This window comes from Cydia splendana, chromosome 4 (assembly GCF_910591565.1).
Source record: "Cydia splendana chromosome 4, ilCydSple1.2, whole genome shotgun sequence".
In the NCBI taxonomy this organism is placed as follows: Eukaryota; Metazoa; Arthropoda; class Insecta; order Lepidoptera; family Tortricidae; genus Cydia; species Cydia splendana.
In genome coordinates this window covers 22,503,149-22,520,083 of record NC_085963.1, presented here as the reverse complement: position 1 = coordinate 22,520,083, position 16,935 = coordinate 22,503,149, and the positions used below count along the sequence as shown (strand labels likewise).

Sequence of the window (16,935 nt, the reverse complement as noted above, 5' to 3'; positions counted from 1 at the left end):
TGTGAACTGTGAACCTGAATAGGTACTTTACTTTTCAAGACATTTTACAGCAACCTCGTATTCACCATTTCTTAACGTAAAGAATATATAGACGGATATAGGTACGAAAAAAATATATAGACGGATTAGGACATTTTTTTCTGCTATCAGGATGAGAATACGAAGTTACATTTTGATTTTCGCTCGCGCCAAAGCATTGGCATGTGCGGGACGCACGGCAAAATTATTATAAAGTGACATCATTTAGATCACAGTTCGGATCTGCGTCCAGAGGGCTCAAGTACGAATTTACAAGTGCGATAGAGAGGCAACACGTCGAACGTGGTTCTCGGTAGCCCCTCAGGATCGAAAGCGCTCACCAAATAACACAAAATGACATATTAATGCCTAAAGGGGCCCACAGATTACCAGTTCGCCGGACGATGTCAACCTGTCAGTTGTTCGGAACTTTTTGCGATTAACTGACAGGCTGATATCGTCCGGCGAACTAATCAGTGGGCCCCTTTATGCAATTCAATTCAATTCAATATATTTATTTCAGACTGCATAGGTCCATAAAATTGGTAGTATTACAAGTACCTACTTACATTTAGGAGTGCCTACATGCTAAACATACATTAAAATAATTAATAAATACCTATACCTTACCTGTTGAGAGTTATTCTCATGAGATTTTTTTGTTACAGTACCATCAGCGCGCATCCTAGGCGGGCCTGATCTCCACGTGGACATGGGATCCACCATCAACCTGACCTGCCTCATTCAGTTCAGTCCTGAGCCACCCGCCTACATCTTCTGGTACCACGAGGACGAGGTGAGTGCTCTATACCAACTTGTCCTCTACGCCCTACGCTCTGGACTCTTAAAATTGTGTGAAGAGTCCAGGGAAAACTTTTGTTGTCATGATATTTACATCTAGTCACACGTATTAACTTTTTTGAGTACTAGTTATTTTTGCTCATAATTTTATTGCTACTATTAGAAATTGAGAACAAATTGAATTATTTTCATAGAATATTTTAAATTGTTTTTATTTCAAGTAGAAACACTACTATATTATTATAAACTCAAAAAAAAAATTTCATATACTAAGAAAAAGTGACCGAGGCCTCCAGTGCCCCAGGCTGGAATCAAACCAGCGTCCTCTGCTATCGCGGCCGTTGCTTGTGCCATTCGGCCACCGGGCCACAGCGGCATAGGTCGAATTTTTCCAAGTATATGCACTTCTTACCGAAGGCCTTGTCACATTTTCTTAGTAGTATATATGACATTTATTCCAGTTTATAATTTTATTGCTGTTCCTGTATGCGACTGTGAGAGCAGGAGAACAACATAATTATGCGCGTGTGATAGAGATAGGAAATGGTGGTCAATGTACAAAATTCTTCAAGCTTGGCGTCCTAACATTATGTAGCATACGATTTCTCAGAGCACAAGAAAACGCCAAAAAAGCAAATGTGGAAAAGGCTAGCTAGTCCACGCGATATAAAAGCACACTAGTGTAAAAATCAAGTGGTCTCGAATGGTCCTACTTCATAGAGGTGCTCTCACTCGTACTGCTGTTGATGCTGGCAGACTTCCAGCTAGGCTGAGTCAGCGCCTAAGATATGTTTATAGGTACATAATGGGATCACCACTTTTAAGTAAGAAAGTTGCAGTATGGCGTTAAAAAGAAAGAAAGTTCGTGTCAAAGAATATTTTGGAAATCTGAACTTTATTAGGTACCTATACCTATAGAAATAAATTTGTTCAAAAAACCTTTAAATGTACCACTTAGCTTAGGAATGGCGGTACCTCCGGGCACACTGCATGCCTGCCGGCATGTAGTAGCACAACCGAGATGACAAATTTTGAAAAATTTCAGCAGCAAATAAGACATTTACATAATATAGTGGTATAGCTGTCGTAGTCGGATCGTATAATCCGCCGTATTACATTACGGCTAGCCGTTTTCAAAAACAGGGGCGTTTTGAAATGCGGCGGTTCGACGATTAGCCGGATTGCCATTGCGATGCGTTCTTTATTAAGGCGGCCTACGTTTAGCCGCATCGTACTACTATTTTAGATTGTAGAGTGACCAGTTCTTTCGGTCGCCTACGTAACCGGAGTTTGACAATGTTTGCAATTTAATTTATTTTTACCATGGTCCCACCGCACTACATGTGTTTGTTTCTTTTCCAAAACATTTCCTTCACAACTTAAATAGACGGAGCCCCGCAAGCGGGGCTCCTATTTCTGGGCGGTTTGCCCTTCGGGCATCTGAAGCTACCTAACGAACCTAACCTACTTACCTACCTACGCTTTTTTCCCCAAAGTGTAATGTTTTCACGGACGTCTCACTAAATCAATAGGTAGGTAGGTTAGGTTCGTTACGTAGCTTCAGATGCCCGAAGGGCAAACCGCTCAGAAATAGGAGCCCCGCGAAGCGGGGCTCCGTCTAGTTAAGTTGCGAAGGAAATGTTTTTTGAAAAGAAACAGTCCGACGAACTCCAGATTTGATGGACACCCCAGCGTTTGTCAGGTAGCGCCACGGGTGTTAAAAATGGGAACTAAAAACTGTCAAAGCGGCGGCTAATGACTCGCTGTATTACATTACGGCTAGCCGTGTTGAAGAACGTATGGCGCCGAATACATTCCGGCGGATTCTCATTCAGCCGCATTCAATCCTGCTAATCGTTAAACCGCCGCATTTCAAAACGCCCCTGTTTTTGAAAACGGCTAGCCGTAATGTAATACGGCGGATTATACGATCCGACTGCGACATAGCTATTACTTGAATCTCAAAATATTTGTAAGTACCCATATTTTGAACTCATCTTTCCTAAAAAAAATCTGTCGAATATTCATAACTTGCATTCAATATCAAAAAACCTTATTTAATATTTTTCCTGATTGACAGATTTTAGAACACTCTTTGTGTAGAATTCTAATCACTTCTCCCGACAAAGGCCTCGTTTCATAAAATTAAGCCTAATTGTTTTCTGCGAGGGCCTTTCATTTCCATTAAGGAAGGAAGATAAGATAAGTTTCATTGTCCAGGCCAAGGGTTCGTCAGACTTCAAACGGAACTTGAGACTCACTATTTTTATTACACTCGCAGTTATTTCGGAAGATTTTATGGACTGAATTGAATTACCTGAATTCGCTGCTTGGAGTCTGATTTCCGCTGTACTATCGAACATTAACTTGTGTGTTGATAATGTGGACCTCTTGTGGTAGTGAGCGAGGCGGGAGGCCTCGCCGGCGATGCGCTCGAAGATGTCGTTCACGAACGAGTTCATGGTCAACATGGCCTTGCTGGAGATACCGATGTCGGGGTGGACCTGCTTGAGCACCTTGTAGATGTAGATGGCGTAGCTCTCCCTGCGCTTATGCTTCTTTTTCTTGGAGTCCGACTTGGAAATGTTCTTCTGGGCCTTGCCAGATTTTTTGGCGGCCTTACCGCTGACTTTCGGTGGCATTGCGATTTAGTTAGTACGAGAATCGAACTGAAAATGTAAATCGCAGACTGTCGTTCGAATTTTGTTAAAGCGGGGAAGGGGAAATAGGGTATCAAAGATCGAGGGTCGCGCCCGCGGTATATCGACCAATAGCGTTCGAGCATCATTAGCATCGTCGGTCGGCATAGTGGTTTAAGCGCGAAGAGGTACAAAATACTTTCGCATTTGTGATATTAAATAGGGATTAACATATTATTTAATTAGTGAGACTGATACCTGACTTCACAGTCAGACTAAAAGTCGTTTTATATGGAGCTTCATGCAAAGTAATTCAAAAATGATAACGGAATGGAAATAAAACATTGGGACACTTTTTTGCCTTGTTAGGATAGAAAGAGCTCGTGATTCTGAGAAAAAACTATTTTTTTTTAAGTGCTGTCAAAAATCTGAACACGCCACTATTGTCAGGGGCGTCAGGGCGTATGAGTGCGTATTCAGATATTGTGAACACCTTAGCCGCTCCGATATATGTATCTGATGGCGTCTGTACAACCTTAAATGGTCGCTCAAGGACAAACCAAACGTAAAGTTTACATCATTTACACTCAACTGGCTTCAAGTCCGCTATATCGTTACACAAGCTTCGAAAAGGAATCATCTATCTGCATTTATCCTGGCATATATTACCAAAGTTGTTCATTCCGTGCTAGCCATTCCAATTCTTCCAAGAGTCGAAACAACATCAAATACAACAGTGGTCTCTGATTCCATAGAACTGTTCAAGATCTCAAGGTCATAATATACTGGTTAGACTTACCGTTCGAATCTTTACCTAGAAATAGTCGAAAGAACATCAAATATATAAGTGGTCTCCGATTACGTATAGTTTTTCAAGATCTCAGGGTCATATTATACTGGATAGACTTCAACTGAAGCCAATGAAATACAAGGACAGGAGTGGAGGTCGTTAAATTACTGGCGAGGCCATTAAGAGGCTTAAAGAGGTGATATTTTACGCGCAATCGAACTGTAACACCGAGATATGAATTAGGTTCATATGAACTCGTGTTAATTGTTGAAATGTCACTGCATTGGTCCATAGAAAACCCAATCATAATTATTATAAATCCAGAATCCAGATAAGTAAGAGTCTGTGCGGAAAGAGAAGAGGCGAAGAATGTATTGGATCCAGTACATTTCACGACTCTTCTCTTTCCGCACAGACTCTAGAATATAAGTGTTCCAAAATTTAAGCGCTTAAATTTGTACAAATTGAAGTCTTGCACAGCAGCAGGCGTGGCTCACTCCGCGATTTCGTCGCGTCGCAACAAGTAGCTACAAGTACATCCATCCCACACCAATTTTGGTGGCTAGCCATAAGCCGCGCGTGGCGCTTGCGCCACCTAGCGGTCATATCTGTCCTAATCGTAACAGACGCGTTTTGTTCGAGAGTGAATCTTCTGTACCTAGTACTATTATTTATTATGTGACAGTAGGTAGTATAATAAAGGTGCAATATTTACACCTTGAATACAACACTTTACCATTTTTATACCACATCTGTGGCAAACAACCATACAGCCGACTTAAGGATGACTGACGCTAGAACGGGCCGGGGCCGGGCCGGTGCTTCCGGAGCTTCGTTTTCTATGGAAAGCACCACGTGATCATCGTTCAGCCGTCATAGAAAATGACATGTCGGACGCCTCGGCCCGGGCACGGCCCAATCTAGCGTGAGTCATCATTTAATTGTAAGCAGACAATTGCTTGCCAAACATCGAACATCACATGCGCGTAGCCGTTTCAAAAACCTCTATACACTCCTATTTTGAAGAACCCTAATCAGATTATTGTCGTAAACTTGAAACTCTTGAAAGATTTAAATTGTTAATAAGAAACAATCTCGTTTAATTAGTCTTTGTTCCGAGGCGCGAATTTGGGGACGGCATCGCGGATTTATCGCTGTCCCCCTCTGATAATGGGTCGATTAGTATTGCTGTCCCCCTCTAACGTGTAATGAGTCGATTAGTATTCAAGCGTGAGTCAGTTGTGGAACTAATAAAGCGTGCGTCGCGAACGTTCGCGATTCAGAATTTATTCGCTGTCAAAGACTTGGAAATTATGTAGACTGGGAAACACGCCGTATTACTTGAATCCTTTTTTACTTGATATTCTTTTATAGAGAGTTGAGTGCCTTTCATATAACTCTCACTTTATTTAAATACAAAAAAATTAAACGCAAGTGTCTTCATGTAAAATTTATGTGTATTTAAGATACACAAGTCACACAATAACGCCTTTCTCTTTATTGTTATTTAGATATATATTATATAACCTTAAAAAATGCTGACGGAGTCTTTTTTCGGAGGCTCAAGTATTTTGGAGTTACGCTTAAAAGACTCAATAAATGTATAAGACCCGGAAGATTTTTAGCGCTAAAAAACGAGACAGGTCCTTCAAATTTAGACTCAAAACTAACAATATGATCAACCCGTTTCTTTATTTAGACATGTTAATCATGTACAGCCCCCTGCAATAATATGTTACACAACGAAGGCCCTAAAAATATCCGACACGATCTTATTTGTAGAGCCATAAGAGCGTGTCACATATTTATGCGGCCTTCGAAGAGTAATATATTATTGCAGGTGACTGTGCCATCAGCCGTAAAAGTGCATCGTGACTTTATCATTCGCACTTCATTATGAGCACTATAAGAGGTTAGGGGAGAGTGTGACGTATTCTACTTCTCTCATACATTTATTCTCACGTAGCTATCACACCTGTCACTTCGACAATTGCCAGTCTTCATACCACTCGTCTTTAACTCCCGAAGTTCCGCGCTGCGGGCGCTACCCAATTTAGATTAATTAGCGGTGTGCCGTGTAAACAACGGGGGGTTGGGGGTTAGGGGTCGGGGTAGGGGGTCCATCTACAGGTGATTAATATATTAGTATCGCCGGCAAATACATGAGACAATCATGCTGACATGACAACGGTCTTTCATCCCGTCCATGTTACATGAATCAATTATGGCGTCCGTCGTGATTTGTAATATGTATCTGTATGCTTTGTTTACACGAATCTATTGCAAAGGTTCAATTATGATTGTATTTAGAGTATTGCAAGTCATTGAGAATCTGAGTTGCCATAAATCTACATAAGGGAATCCTAACTTCACCGTTGGTGCCCATTTCGCCCGAGTGAAAATTATAAATAATAGTTTTACCAAGCAATAGATTACCGATACCTACTCGTATCCATTGAATTCACGATATAAAGAGTTGCTTAAAAATTGTTAAATAGTTAAAAAATTAAATTCCTAATATTACCTATCTTTGCCACTCGTTTTCAACATCGCCTAATCATTACTTTAATCATGAAAATTATACAAAAGCTTATTTCAAATCCAATTTATAGTGAAAGTACGATTCAAAGATACGATTTAAGACTGTACTAAAGGTGAATTCAGGGTACCTATTTTTGCCAGCGACAGAGAACGTTTTGACAGCCTAATGGTCTGATCAACTGATCATTTGGTTTAAGCACGACTCAAACTCCACACAAATTACTCGCGACAGTATGCAGACCTCGCTCAGTGCACGAACATCAATGAGATGTACAGTGTACACTGGTACAGTATACAAGGGATCCTGCAACAGGAATGGTAATGACGTCACCGTTACTAGGCCCTAGTGGGACCCATTCATATCACTGTGAGATTGATTAGAAGGTGGCATACGACTCATACGAGTATATGCACAACACATGGTGGCTATTTATACGCTGTTAGTATTTATTGTTAGGTAAGTATTATTGATATACACATAGAACATTTTTATTATACTTACATCAGATGAAATGGCAGAGTTAACAGATAATATCACACATTCTTTACAGATAAACCTTAAATTTAGACTTAAAAACGAAGAAATTGAGTTGCACATATAAGGGATAGTGATTCATGAGTGTTAAATACGTGCTTGCCTCTAATGTTGCAGTGTGTTTACTACAACGCTGGTTTTCAGGCAGACCCTTGATATATTATCCCGTACTCGCTGTTAGTCCGAAACTAAATGGCTTAGACTTATGTTAATACTAGCTTTTGCCCGCGGCTTCGCACGCGCAGGAGAGTTTTTTTAATTTTGTTTTTTTTTTTACGGACTGAACAGTGACTGACCTTAGTCTCACCTGCTGGAAAGTGATGGCAAGGCCGAAGGTGTAGCTCACTATTTCAGTAAAAGCTTATTCACAGTATTCACTCTTGACTTGAAGACACCAGTACGGTTACCATCAGTTTGTCACTGACATAAACGCCGTCGAGAACGTAATTTACTTTCTATACATCTCGCTCGCACTCGCATATTAGTGCAAACGGGATGTATAGAAAGTAAATTACGTTCTCGACGGCGTTTATGTCAGTGACAAACTGATGGTAACCGTACTGAATTGTAATTATATCGATTAATCGAGCTCGACTTATTTAATATAATCTAATCTACGTTTTGTACCTAACACCTTTTAATTTATATTTTTTATTTATGTAGTTGTAGCCTTTTGTACCTATAGCACCTCCTTATACACTACATTAGTGGTTCTCCCTTGGATTGCTAGAGGACGATAAACATTGGGACTCAACTTTAGAGGAAGCTGCGTTGTGCGATTCTCCCTTCAAGCTGCGTGAACTTTTCATAATAATGTTAGTTTTTTGTCAACTTACTGACCCGTTAAGTCTCTGGGAAAATATATAAGGACAGTTTTTCGGACGACATTAAACGGCAACTTGAGAGAGAATTGCAAAATGGTGCGGAGTTTTACATGGATGAAGTGTATCAGTGTGTGTGATTTGCTGATACCTAGCGGAGGTGTCACGGTTTACCTCGGGGTGGGTTTGCTGATACCTAGCGGAGGTGTCACGGTTTACCTCGGGGTGGGCTTGCTGATACCTAGCTACTGCTTCTCTGTGTACATCAGGGTTCATTTTTTGGTAATTGCTTACGGCAGCTTGGTGATCTGAAGATTTGTTTTGCATATATTTATTTGCGGCAGCTTTTAGTTGTTTGTTCCGTGTAGTATTCGTGAACCTGGCACGGCGTTTTTAGTAACTGTTTTGGTAGCGGTAAGAGATAATGATGAGTCTGATTCTAAATGGGGTGGTGGGGTGGTAATCTCTTCATTCCTTCTCGTGGTAATCTTCTTGGCAACCACAGAGAGGAGTGAAGAAGGGGGCTCTGATATTGTGGGTCTTACGTACTCGTAATTACTATTCACTGCGAATATATACGTCAAAATGACCGCTAGACAAATCACTTGAAAATTGCCCCACCGGATTACCCACAGTACCAACTCTCATACATAGCTCATTGTTGCGGTAAACTTCGAAAACCCACGGAAACAGTTGTCCTGCCGCTACCAACTCGCAGAGACTACCGTAAGTAAACGGGCGCGACATTTCAAGGCAGTATTCAACGGAGCTGGAGTAATTATCACCGTTACTGTTATGAGACATAATAACAAACTCCTCCCAGTTGGCCACCACGTGACTAACGATTTGCTCGCGCACCTCCGTGGCCATCACCTGCGTATCATACAGAAGATAGGAGATGGCGCGAAATAGCCGGCCTAGCCAAGGTTGCAATCGCTATCGCTTCGACAACGAAAAGCATTATGTCTCTCTATCACTCTTCCATATTAGCGCGATAGTGACAGTTGCGTTTCGATCGCTACGGAGAGTAAGCGATTGGCATCTTGGCTACGCGGCCTGACAGGCTCCATCTCCAATTATAGGTACTACGGTGTGAGCCAACATGGTCCCATCAATATCCAACAATTCAACAGCCATTGTAGGTATTAGTGAAATTTTCCCTGAGCTAATAGCTAAAAAAATTTACTTTAAGGCATTGCATTCTCAAAAGTCTGGATCACGTGTGGCTGTAAATCAGCGTGTATGTTACAACCGTCTATGCTATCTTCGTAATTAGCATTCCCCACCAGGGGCCATAGTTCGGCTACGTTATATTTTAATTTTGATCCCATTTTTGTAATTAGCGTCCCACTAAACCATGGAAATGATACCCATATTGATATTTTGAAATTTCAACCCCATTGCACCCCCACCAGGGGGATGATTGTTCACTTCGGCTACGTTAATTTTAATTTTGATGCCATTTTTGTTATTAGCGTCTCAAAATACTATGAAAACGATACCCATATTGATATTTTGAGATATCAACCCTATTGGGGACTTTTCCCCCTCTTAGGGGTTCAATTTTCAAAAAACCTGAAACACGTGTTTACTCATTTATCTTTAGGAATACTCCTGTGAAATTTGGAATAAAATAGTCTAACTAATCTTGTTTCCCCATACAAACTTTGGACCCCCATTTCACTCCTTTAGGGGATGAATTTTGAAAAATCCTTTCTTAGTGGACCCCTAGACCTTATAAGGAATCTAGTTGCCAAATTTGGACTTTCTAGTCCCAGCGGTTTGGGCTGTGCGTTGATTTAAGTCAGTCAGTCAGTCAGTCAGTCAGTCAGTCAGGTCTTTCACGTTTATATATTTAGATGTATGAGTGTATTGGCTATTAGTTTGGAATGTATAGGACGTTATCAAGCTGGTAATAATGCAGGGTCTATCTAGGATTTTTATTGGATTATTAAAAATTTCAGTTTTAAAAACATACCATTGAGGACATTTGGAATATTTAAAAACTCTCCTCTGTTCTGAGCACGTGTTTTTGTTTTTTGCTGCTATCGTTTTGTTTTAATCTTCTTAACATTGTACCTACCATAGGCATCATCAGCAGTCCTTTAATATTTTTTTTAACTATAGAAGTCCGGTGCAACATCTACCTGTTTAAAACTTCACCTAATCATACAAAGGTGTAAAAGATAAAAGCTGCACCACCTCCATAAAAATACTAGCAGCCACGAGCTTTTTATATTTTTAATGGCTCTGAAAAACGCTAGTACCTCTAGAATCGTGTAATTAAGAGCTAGAGCTGCGAATAAGATAGTTTAGCAGAATCCTGTAATGGTATGTAGCACTGTAAGCCTCAACATGTGCTAGGTTTACATGAACCTAGTGATTAATGCTTAGTACTAATCACTCTCCTAACCATGTGTGTGCACACTTAGACTGTTTAGTAACACCGGCTAGTGTAACATATAAAAAAAACCTCCGATTTTTTAAATCTACCTCTGAACAAAATTAGAATCTTCCTCCCTCGCGCAGCTAAACTGTGGAATGAATTGTCGCTTGCGGTATTTCTGGACTACAGATGTGCAAGTTGCGGAAAGTTTCTATAAATTCTCGGAAATTTCATGAAACTTTCACTAGGACATATGGGAAATTTAAATTTAAAATTAGAAAGTTTCAATTCTCATACAAAAATTTAAGAAATTTTCCGAATTTTTCCTACGTTAAATTTCCGAAACATTTCGCAATTTTGGAAAGTTTCCTTAGGCACATCAGTATTCTCAACCAATGCGACCTTCAAATAACTTCATTGCAACAATTTCATACCAATATCGGATACTAAAAACGGCAGTCACGCAAGTTTTTCAAGCTACAACATCTTCTACAAACTATATTATCACATAAATTCGAGCTGAAGCTACCTAAATTAATAATAATAAATACTGAACTCGTGTAAACCTATCTTTACCTCGCGCTTGTCGCGATACTACATAATATTACATGCACTAGCACATACCAATGTAGCTGCTTGCATTGCAAATGACATATTATATGTAGCCCTAGTATATAGCGCTGGTTGGGTTTTGTTTAACGAACGACGCGCTTGGAAATGTTTAGGGCTCTCATTGTGAGCGTGAAGCGTTTTAAAGGAAGTTGTTTCATATTTTATCTTGATTATGATTAGCAAGTAGTTAAAAATTTGTCACAAATGTACCTATGGGATAAATAGAACAACGCATCAAAATGAACTAGACTCTGACCACGCTAAGAATGCGCTAACTTGGCAGTGACAATCCATCCATGGGAGTGCCATGCTTGATGAAAACTTAACTTGATTAGACTAGTTACAACACTAATAGTTTTACAAATAGAGATATATCTCTATTAGACTGTAGCATATTACGTTTAGCGCGTTGTTTATTAACTGGACGTAATTTAGGGAAAATGATCAAATCCATCCAAAAGAATTTAAAGTTTCTGTCATAAAGAAAAGTAATACCTTTTTGAAAAATAATTCCAACTGTACCTTAATTATTGAATTTCCGATGTGTGAATGTAATTATTATCATTGTTAAGCAGGTGATATCGTACGACTCGTCCCGCGGCGGCGTCTCCGTGGTGACGGAGAAGGGGGCGGCCACCACCAGCTATCTCCTGGTCCAGGATGCAGCCCCGGCTGACTCTGGCCGGTACTCCTGCTCCCCTTCCAACGCTGAGGTCGCTTCAGTGCGTGTTCATGTGCTCAATGGTTAGTCACTTGCTTTAATACTCCACCTACACTAATACCTTAGGCATCCGTGTTCATACTGCACCTAGACCACCAAATATCTGGTGCAGGATGTAGCTCCAGCTGACCTGGGCAGTACTCCTGTTCATCTTCCAACGCTGGGGTCGCTTCAGTGCGTGTTCATGTGCTCAATGGTAAGTCACTTGCTTTAATACTGCACCTAGACTAATACCAATGGCATCCGTTCTAACTAAGAAAGGTGCCACCAACTATCTTGTACTGGATGCACCTCCCACTGACCTGGGCAGAACTCCTGATCACTTTCCAATGCTCTGGTCGATCCAGTGCGTGTTCATGTGCTCAATGGTAAGTTACTTGATTTAATACTGCACCTAGACTAATACCAATTGCATCCGTTCTAACTAAGAAAGGTGCCGCCAACTATCTGGTGCAGGATGCAGCTCCCACTGACCGGGGCAGAACTCCTGTTCACTTTCCAATGCTCTGGTCGATTCGGTGCGTGTTCATGTGCTCAATGGACTAATACCATCCGTTCTAATTAAGAAAGGTGCCACCAACTATCTGGTGCAGGATGCAGCTACAGCTGACCCGGGCGTTTCTCCTGGCCTCCTTCCAATGCTAAAATTTCTTCAGTACACACGTACCGACTACCGACATGTACGTATATGCGTTCATGTACACACATGGTTCAATGGTTAGTTGCTTGCTTTAATACTGCTCCTACACTAATATCATAGGCATCGCTTCTGACTGTTAAAGGTGCCACTAAGGTATCTAATGGAGATCCGGTTTCCTGACTTCCGATACTATGATTACTTTTAATATCAAACATTTTTGAGACTGTGATCGTACTCTTTGTCCTTATTCTCTGTTACCTGAGTGATTCTCAAGAAAGTGGCATCGACAGGTTAAAGTTAATGAAAAATTTTTTTTTGTATTTTTTATACTTTTAATAATGAAAAATATGTTTTACCACTTCAAGTACCCCAAATTTTCAAAAGGGAACGGAAAATGAAGAAGTTATTTTCAAGACATACAATACCCCATACATTGAATACAGGTTAAAGTTAAGCAGGTTACAGTAAAAAATACATTCATTTTTATTTTTTCCCTTGAACGGATAATAATACGAATGTCTCACTTTTAGCATAGATGAATAAACCTTCATACAATATTAAAATGATATTATTACATTAGGCCCCATACCAAATTCGTAAAATAATCGAGACAAGTTAAAGATAACATTCCGTTACAAAACCCCAGATTTCTGCCTTTAACCACTTGTCTCTACGAAACTACGACACTTGGGTCATGATGGTACCCTACGGTGGTTAGCTTGATACTTACCTAATATTTTGCCATAGTTATGATCTAAATATTTTTTTCTGTGTATGAGTCAGGTGCAATACCGCGCATGTACAGGTTGGTACAGGTTAACAGAGAAAATATCCTTGGACAAACTTCGTGCGTGAATATTGTTGTAAAAAAAATATATATCAGGCCTGTTTAAAGTACATTTTAAAAGGTATTGTTTATTATATAGCATGATATTTTATTTACATAAATTGGTGCTTATAAAATCTAAAGAACTAAAACTGGAAGAGCGATGCTTTTGGACAAGACAGGTTACAGTAAAAAGTGCTACTCTTTATTTTTTATAAATATAAGTATTAAATTTAAATAAAAATAATGACTTGGCCTCGATAAACATTGTTTTAGTTTACTTACATACATTTTTGTTTCATATGAAAAAGAGCAAATAAACATACATTCAATTCAAAAACTCGATGACAGGTTAAGATGCCACTATTTTGAGAATCACTCACGTACTCTCATCCTATGCTCGTTGTTACTCGAACTAAGTACCTAAACAAAATGAATAGACCCAAGTACATAATTAATGTCCATGGTACGAAATTATCCATTATTAACTTGAGTAAAGTTATTTTTATTCGACGGCGAAAATACAACAACATTAAAAAGCACCTCACAAAATTATAATTAGTTATGTTTTGTAGATTTTCAATTAATATTCCTGTTTTCTCCAGGCGAACGGCCAGCAGCAATGCAGACAGGCTCCGCCGGTCTCTCCAACAGCTCGCACTGCATCGCGGCGCTGTTGGCGCTGGCGGCGCTGCACGCGCGCTGGCTCCGCGCCCGTCTCGACAGCTGATCACCGCGCGGCTGAGCTCGGCCGTTGTAATATAAAACGTCATTGTAAAAAGCATAGGTTAGCGTCTGCTAAATTTTAGGTTAGGAATGGGATATATGGTTTAAAACCTCATTTGTTTTTGCACGCGAGGGAAAGGTGGTATCTGAAAGAGTGAGCCACATCTAGAAGTTTGTCGTGAAAGCATTATTTAGAGGAATTCTATGTCTGCAGACGGAAGGTTAATGATGGCTGCCGGCACTGGCGGCGCTACATGAAGCGCCGCTTAGCCCAGCCGTTATATTTTAAATCGTCATTGTAAAAAGCATAAGACAGCGTCTGATGGACTTTAGGTTTAATGTCCCTGGAAGTTTAGATTCAGATCTCGTTTCATCTGAAATTCTTTGTAAGTTTAATAACTTGAAATGGTAAAGACAAATAACTTTGTCAAGAAAGCATTGTGAAGAGAGCATTTACGTCTGAGGATGATTTTAGGCTATAACGCTGTTATTTGTATTGTCTTCAAAAAGGTCATGGCCAATGAATGAGTCGAAGGTTTTAAGTTGAATACAAGAGTTCGTTTAATAAGAATTATTTTAACTCCTAAAATAATAATAAATTTATGGTCTAAATTGTTAAGAGATCTGCACCAAATTATTTATAGATTCTTATACCTAGTTGTTTCTTTAATATTTTAGAATATTCTTTTATTTGTTCATAATATTCCAAATTACCAATTTTTAAAATGATGTCTGCATTCTAATTCCTAAAGAGTGCCGTAATAATGCCTCACATACGCTTATTTGACAGCGCGATCGTCTCCTTCCTCTCCATGCGTCCGACCCTGCAGAGTCGTGTAGCTTAGAGTTTTTGATGCACGTTACTGTTAAATACTTACTCCTGTGACGCGACGACCCGAAGTTGTTGTTGACTTCTGATACCAAAAACAGCCATGCTTCTCTGTCCAAAGCTGTTTCTGTCCAATCGACGGTGCCGAGTTCGCTAAGCTTTTTTTGCACTTCGTCTCTCCAGCGGTACCTAGGATGATCTGTTAAATGCTAGACAAAATGGAAAGATAAAGAGAAAAAGAACATGACTGGTACTTTGATCTCATAGCTTTTCATATAAACTCAAGTTGAACACGAAAGTACTTTATGTAATGGAATGAAAAAGGATTTTCATCCGCGGTAATTTGAAAATTACTCGTATATCGTAGTCCCAGCAATTTTCCAATTAACTTTAGTTGCTGCAACTCTTCATAAGAGGTCATAAATCGAAGGATAAATTGAAACGATTCACAGGCTGTAATTAAGTTTTTCTGAGTGGTGTCCGAACTGTTTGATAAAGGGGTTATTACGTTACGCAATGAAACCAATACAGACTAACGCCCTTATTCATAAAACTTTACGGGCCTGATTTAGTTAAAATACTTTTTATCCCTTTCTTATAAATACATAAGTCAAAAAGTTGGATTTAAAAACAGACTTTATATTGAAGACTGCCATCGTTCTACGCAACAACATTTCCGTCTTCGCTACTTAGAAGGTTTGCAGTCCTCAACTATGCGTTTCTCCATGAACTTCTCCTGCCTCGCACAGCTAAAGTGTGGAATGAACAGTTCATTCTGTTCATAAGAAAAGAGCATGCTACTATTTAAAAACAAATCCTAATTGAGTAAAAATTGCACTAAAGATTTCACAAGTTCAGGAAATTTGGATTTTAGTCATTTTTTTTACGATTTCGGGGTTGCTTTCATAGCCAGTAATAGTTGCTTAATAGGATCTAAAAAACAAAACAAAAAAACAACGGGTTGCACTCCGGGAGTGCCGACAGAAGTGAAAACTCAATGACTAGTCCAAAATGTCTGCAGCACTATGTATAATAGGGTATTATACTGTATTTTAAATAAATTATTTTACACCATGCATGAAATAAAGCACCAGATAATTATTAAAAAAACACAGATAAAAGTTATTTTTAAACACAAGTTCTATTTAATAAATCGGATAGAAATATAAAAAGTAGGTGAGTTGACCGTGACGTCACGATGTAATGTTTCATATAAATTCCATTACCAAACCGTTTTGACAGTTCTAAAAAAGTAACTGATTTGACTAGTAGGAAAATACCCTATTGACCCATCCTCCTTTCTATTGAAAAACTTTAGTTCCGAAATTGCTGGTCAGTGAGCTTGTTTAAAATTCGAAATTCAAATTTGTAGCGTTAATTGTTTAAAATTCGAATAGAAATTGTTAAGTTACCTTGCAGTACTCGCATCTAAATATATTTGGTCATGATATTTTGAGTTTTATTCACCAGTACTAGAGTTCACTTTTATTAGCGATTTCATCAAGATGTAGCTTTATTGAATTATATTTTAGTGATATAAAGTTAGAATGTAACTGTGAGATCCTCGTATTTCAACCCGTACAAGATTAGAACCTTTTTCATGTAATGTCATTGGTTTTCTTTATTGATTTAAATACCATGTAAATGAGTGGCCATCTAAACGTTACGGTCGCGTGATCGCGTTACGCTGTCTCGAGTTTATCATTTTTTCCCCACCTCAAAAGTGCCCAGCGCCGCTAAAGAAGTTTTCACTTCAACAAGAGGGTGATGATATGGCCGATATTGTAATAACTATATATTTTATGTTACCACTGCTTAGTGCTTATTTACTGCTGTGGCACGATGACCCGTAGTGGATGTTAGCCTCAGACAAGAAAGACCGCCATGCTTCTTTGTCCAAAGCCGTTTCTATCCAGTCGACGGCGCTGAGTTCGCTAAGGTCTTTTTGCACTTCGTCTCTCCAGCGGTCCCTAGGATGTCTTCGACCATTTGGTACGTCACCACCATTACCACTACCATTTGAAAATCGAATATATGACTACAAATCGAA

The 16,935-nt window shown here is 39.4% G+C and overlaps 2 protein-coding genes across 4 annotated transcripts in view; one reads left to right on the top strand and one right to left on the bottom strand.

Moving 5' to 3' along the window:
* Positions 1-14,952, top strand: part of LOC134790200 (zwei Ig domain protein zig-8-like) — a 673,220-nt gene extending 658,268 nt beyond the window's left edge. Inside the window, exons 5-7 of one of the 3 annotated variants that reach the window (XM_063761032.1) lie at positions 687-814; positions 11,719-11,887; positions 13,936-14,952. In XM_063761032.1, the coding sequence (XP_063617102.1) occupies positions 687-814; positions 11,719-11,887; positions 13,936-14,060 (422 nt within the window). In that variant the 3' untranslated portion in view covers positions 14,061-14,952. Of the gene's footprint in view, positions 1-686; positions 815-11,715; positions 11,931-13,935 lie in introns of those variants that run through there. The other 2 variants (XM_063761031.1, XM_063761033.1) reach the window with 2 other exon arrangements.
* LOC134789597 (histone H2B-like) lies at positions 2,931-3,461 on the bottom strand. Its single transcript, XM_063760167.1, has one exon. It carries the CDS (start codon positions 3,459-3,461, stop codon positions 2,931-2,933), a length of 531 nt encoding a protein of 176 aa, XP_063616237.1.
* Positions 14,953-16,935: the final 1,983 nt, after the last annotated feature.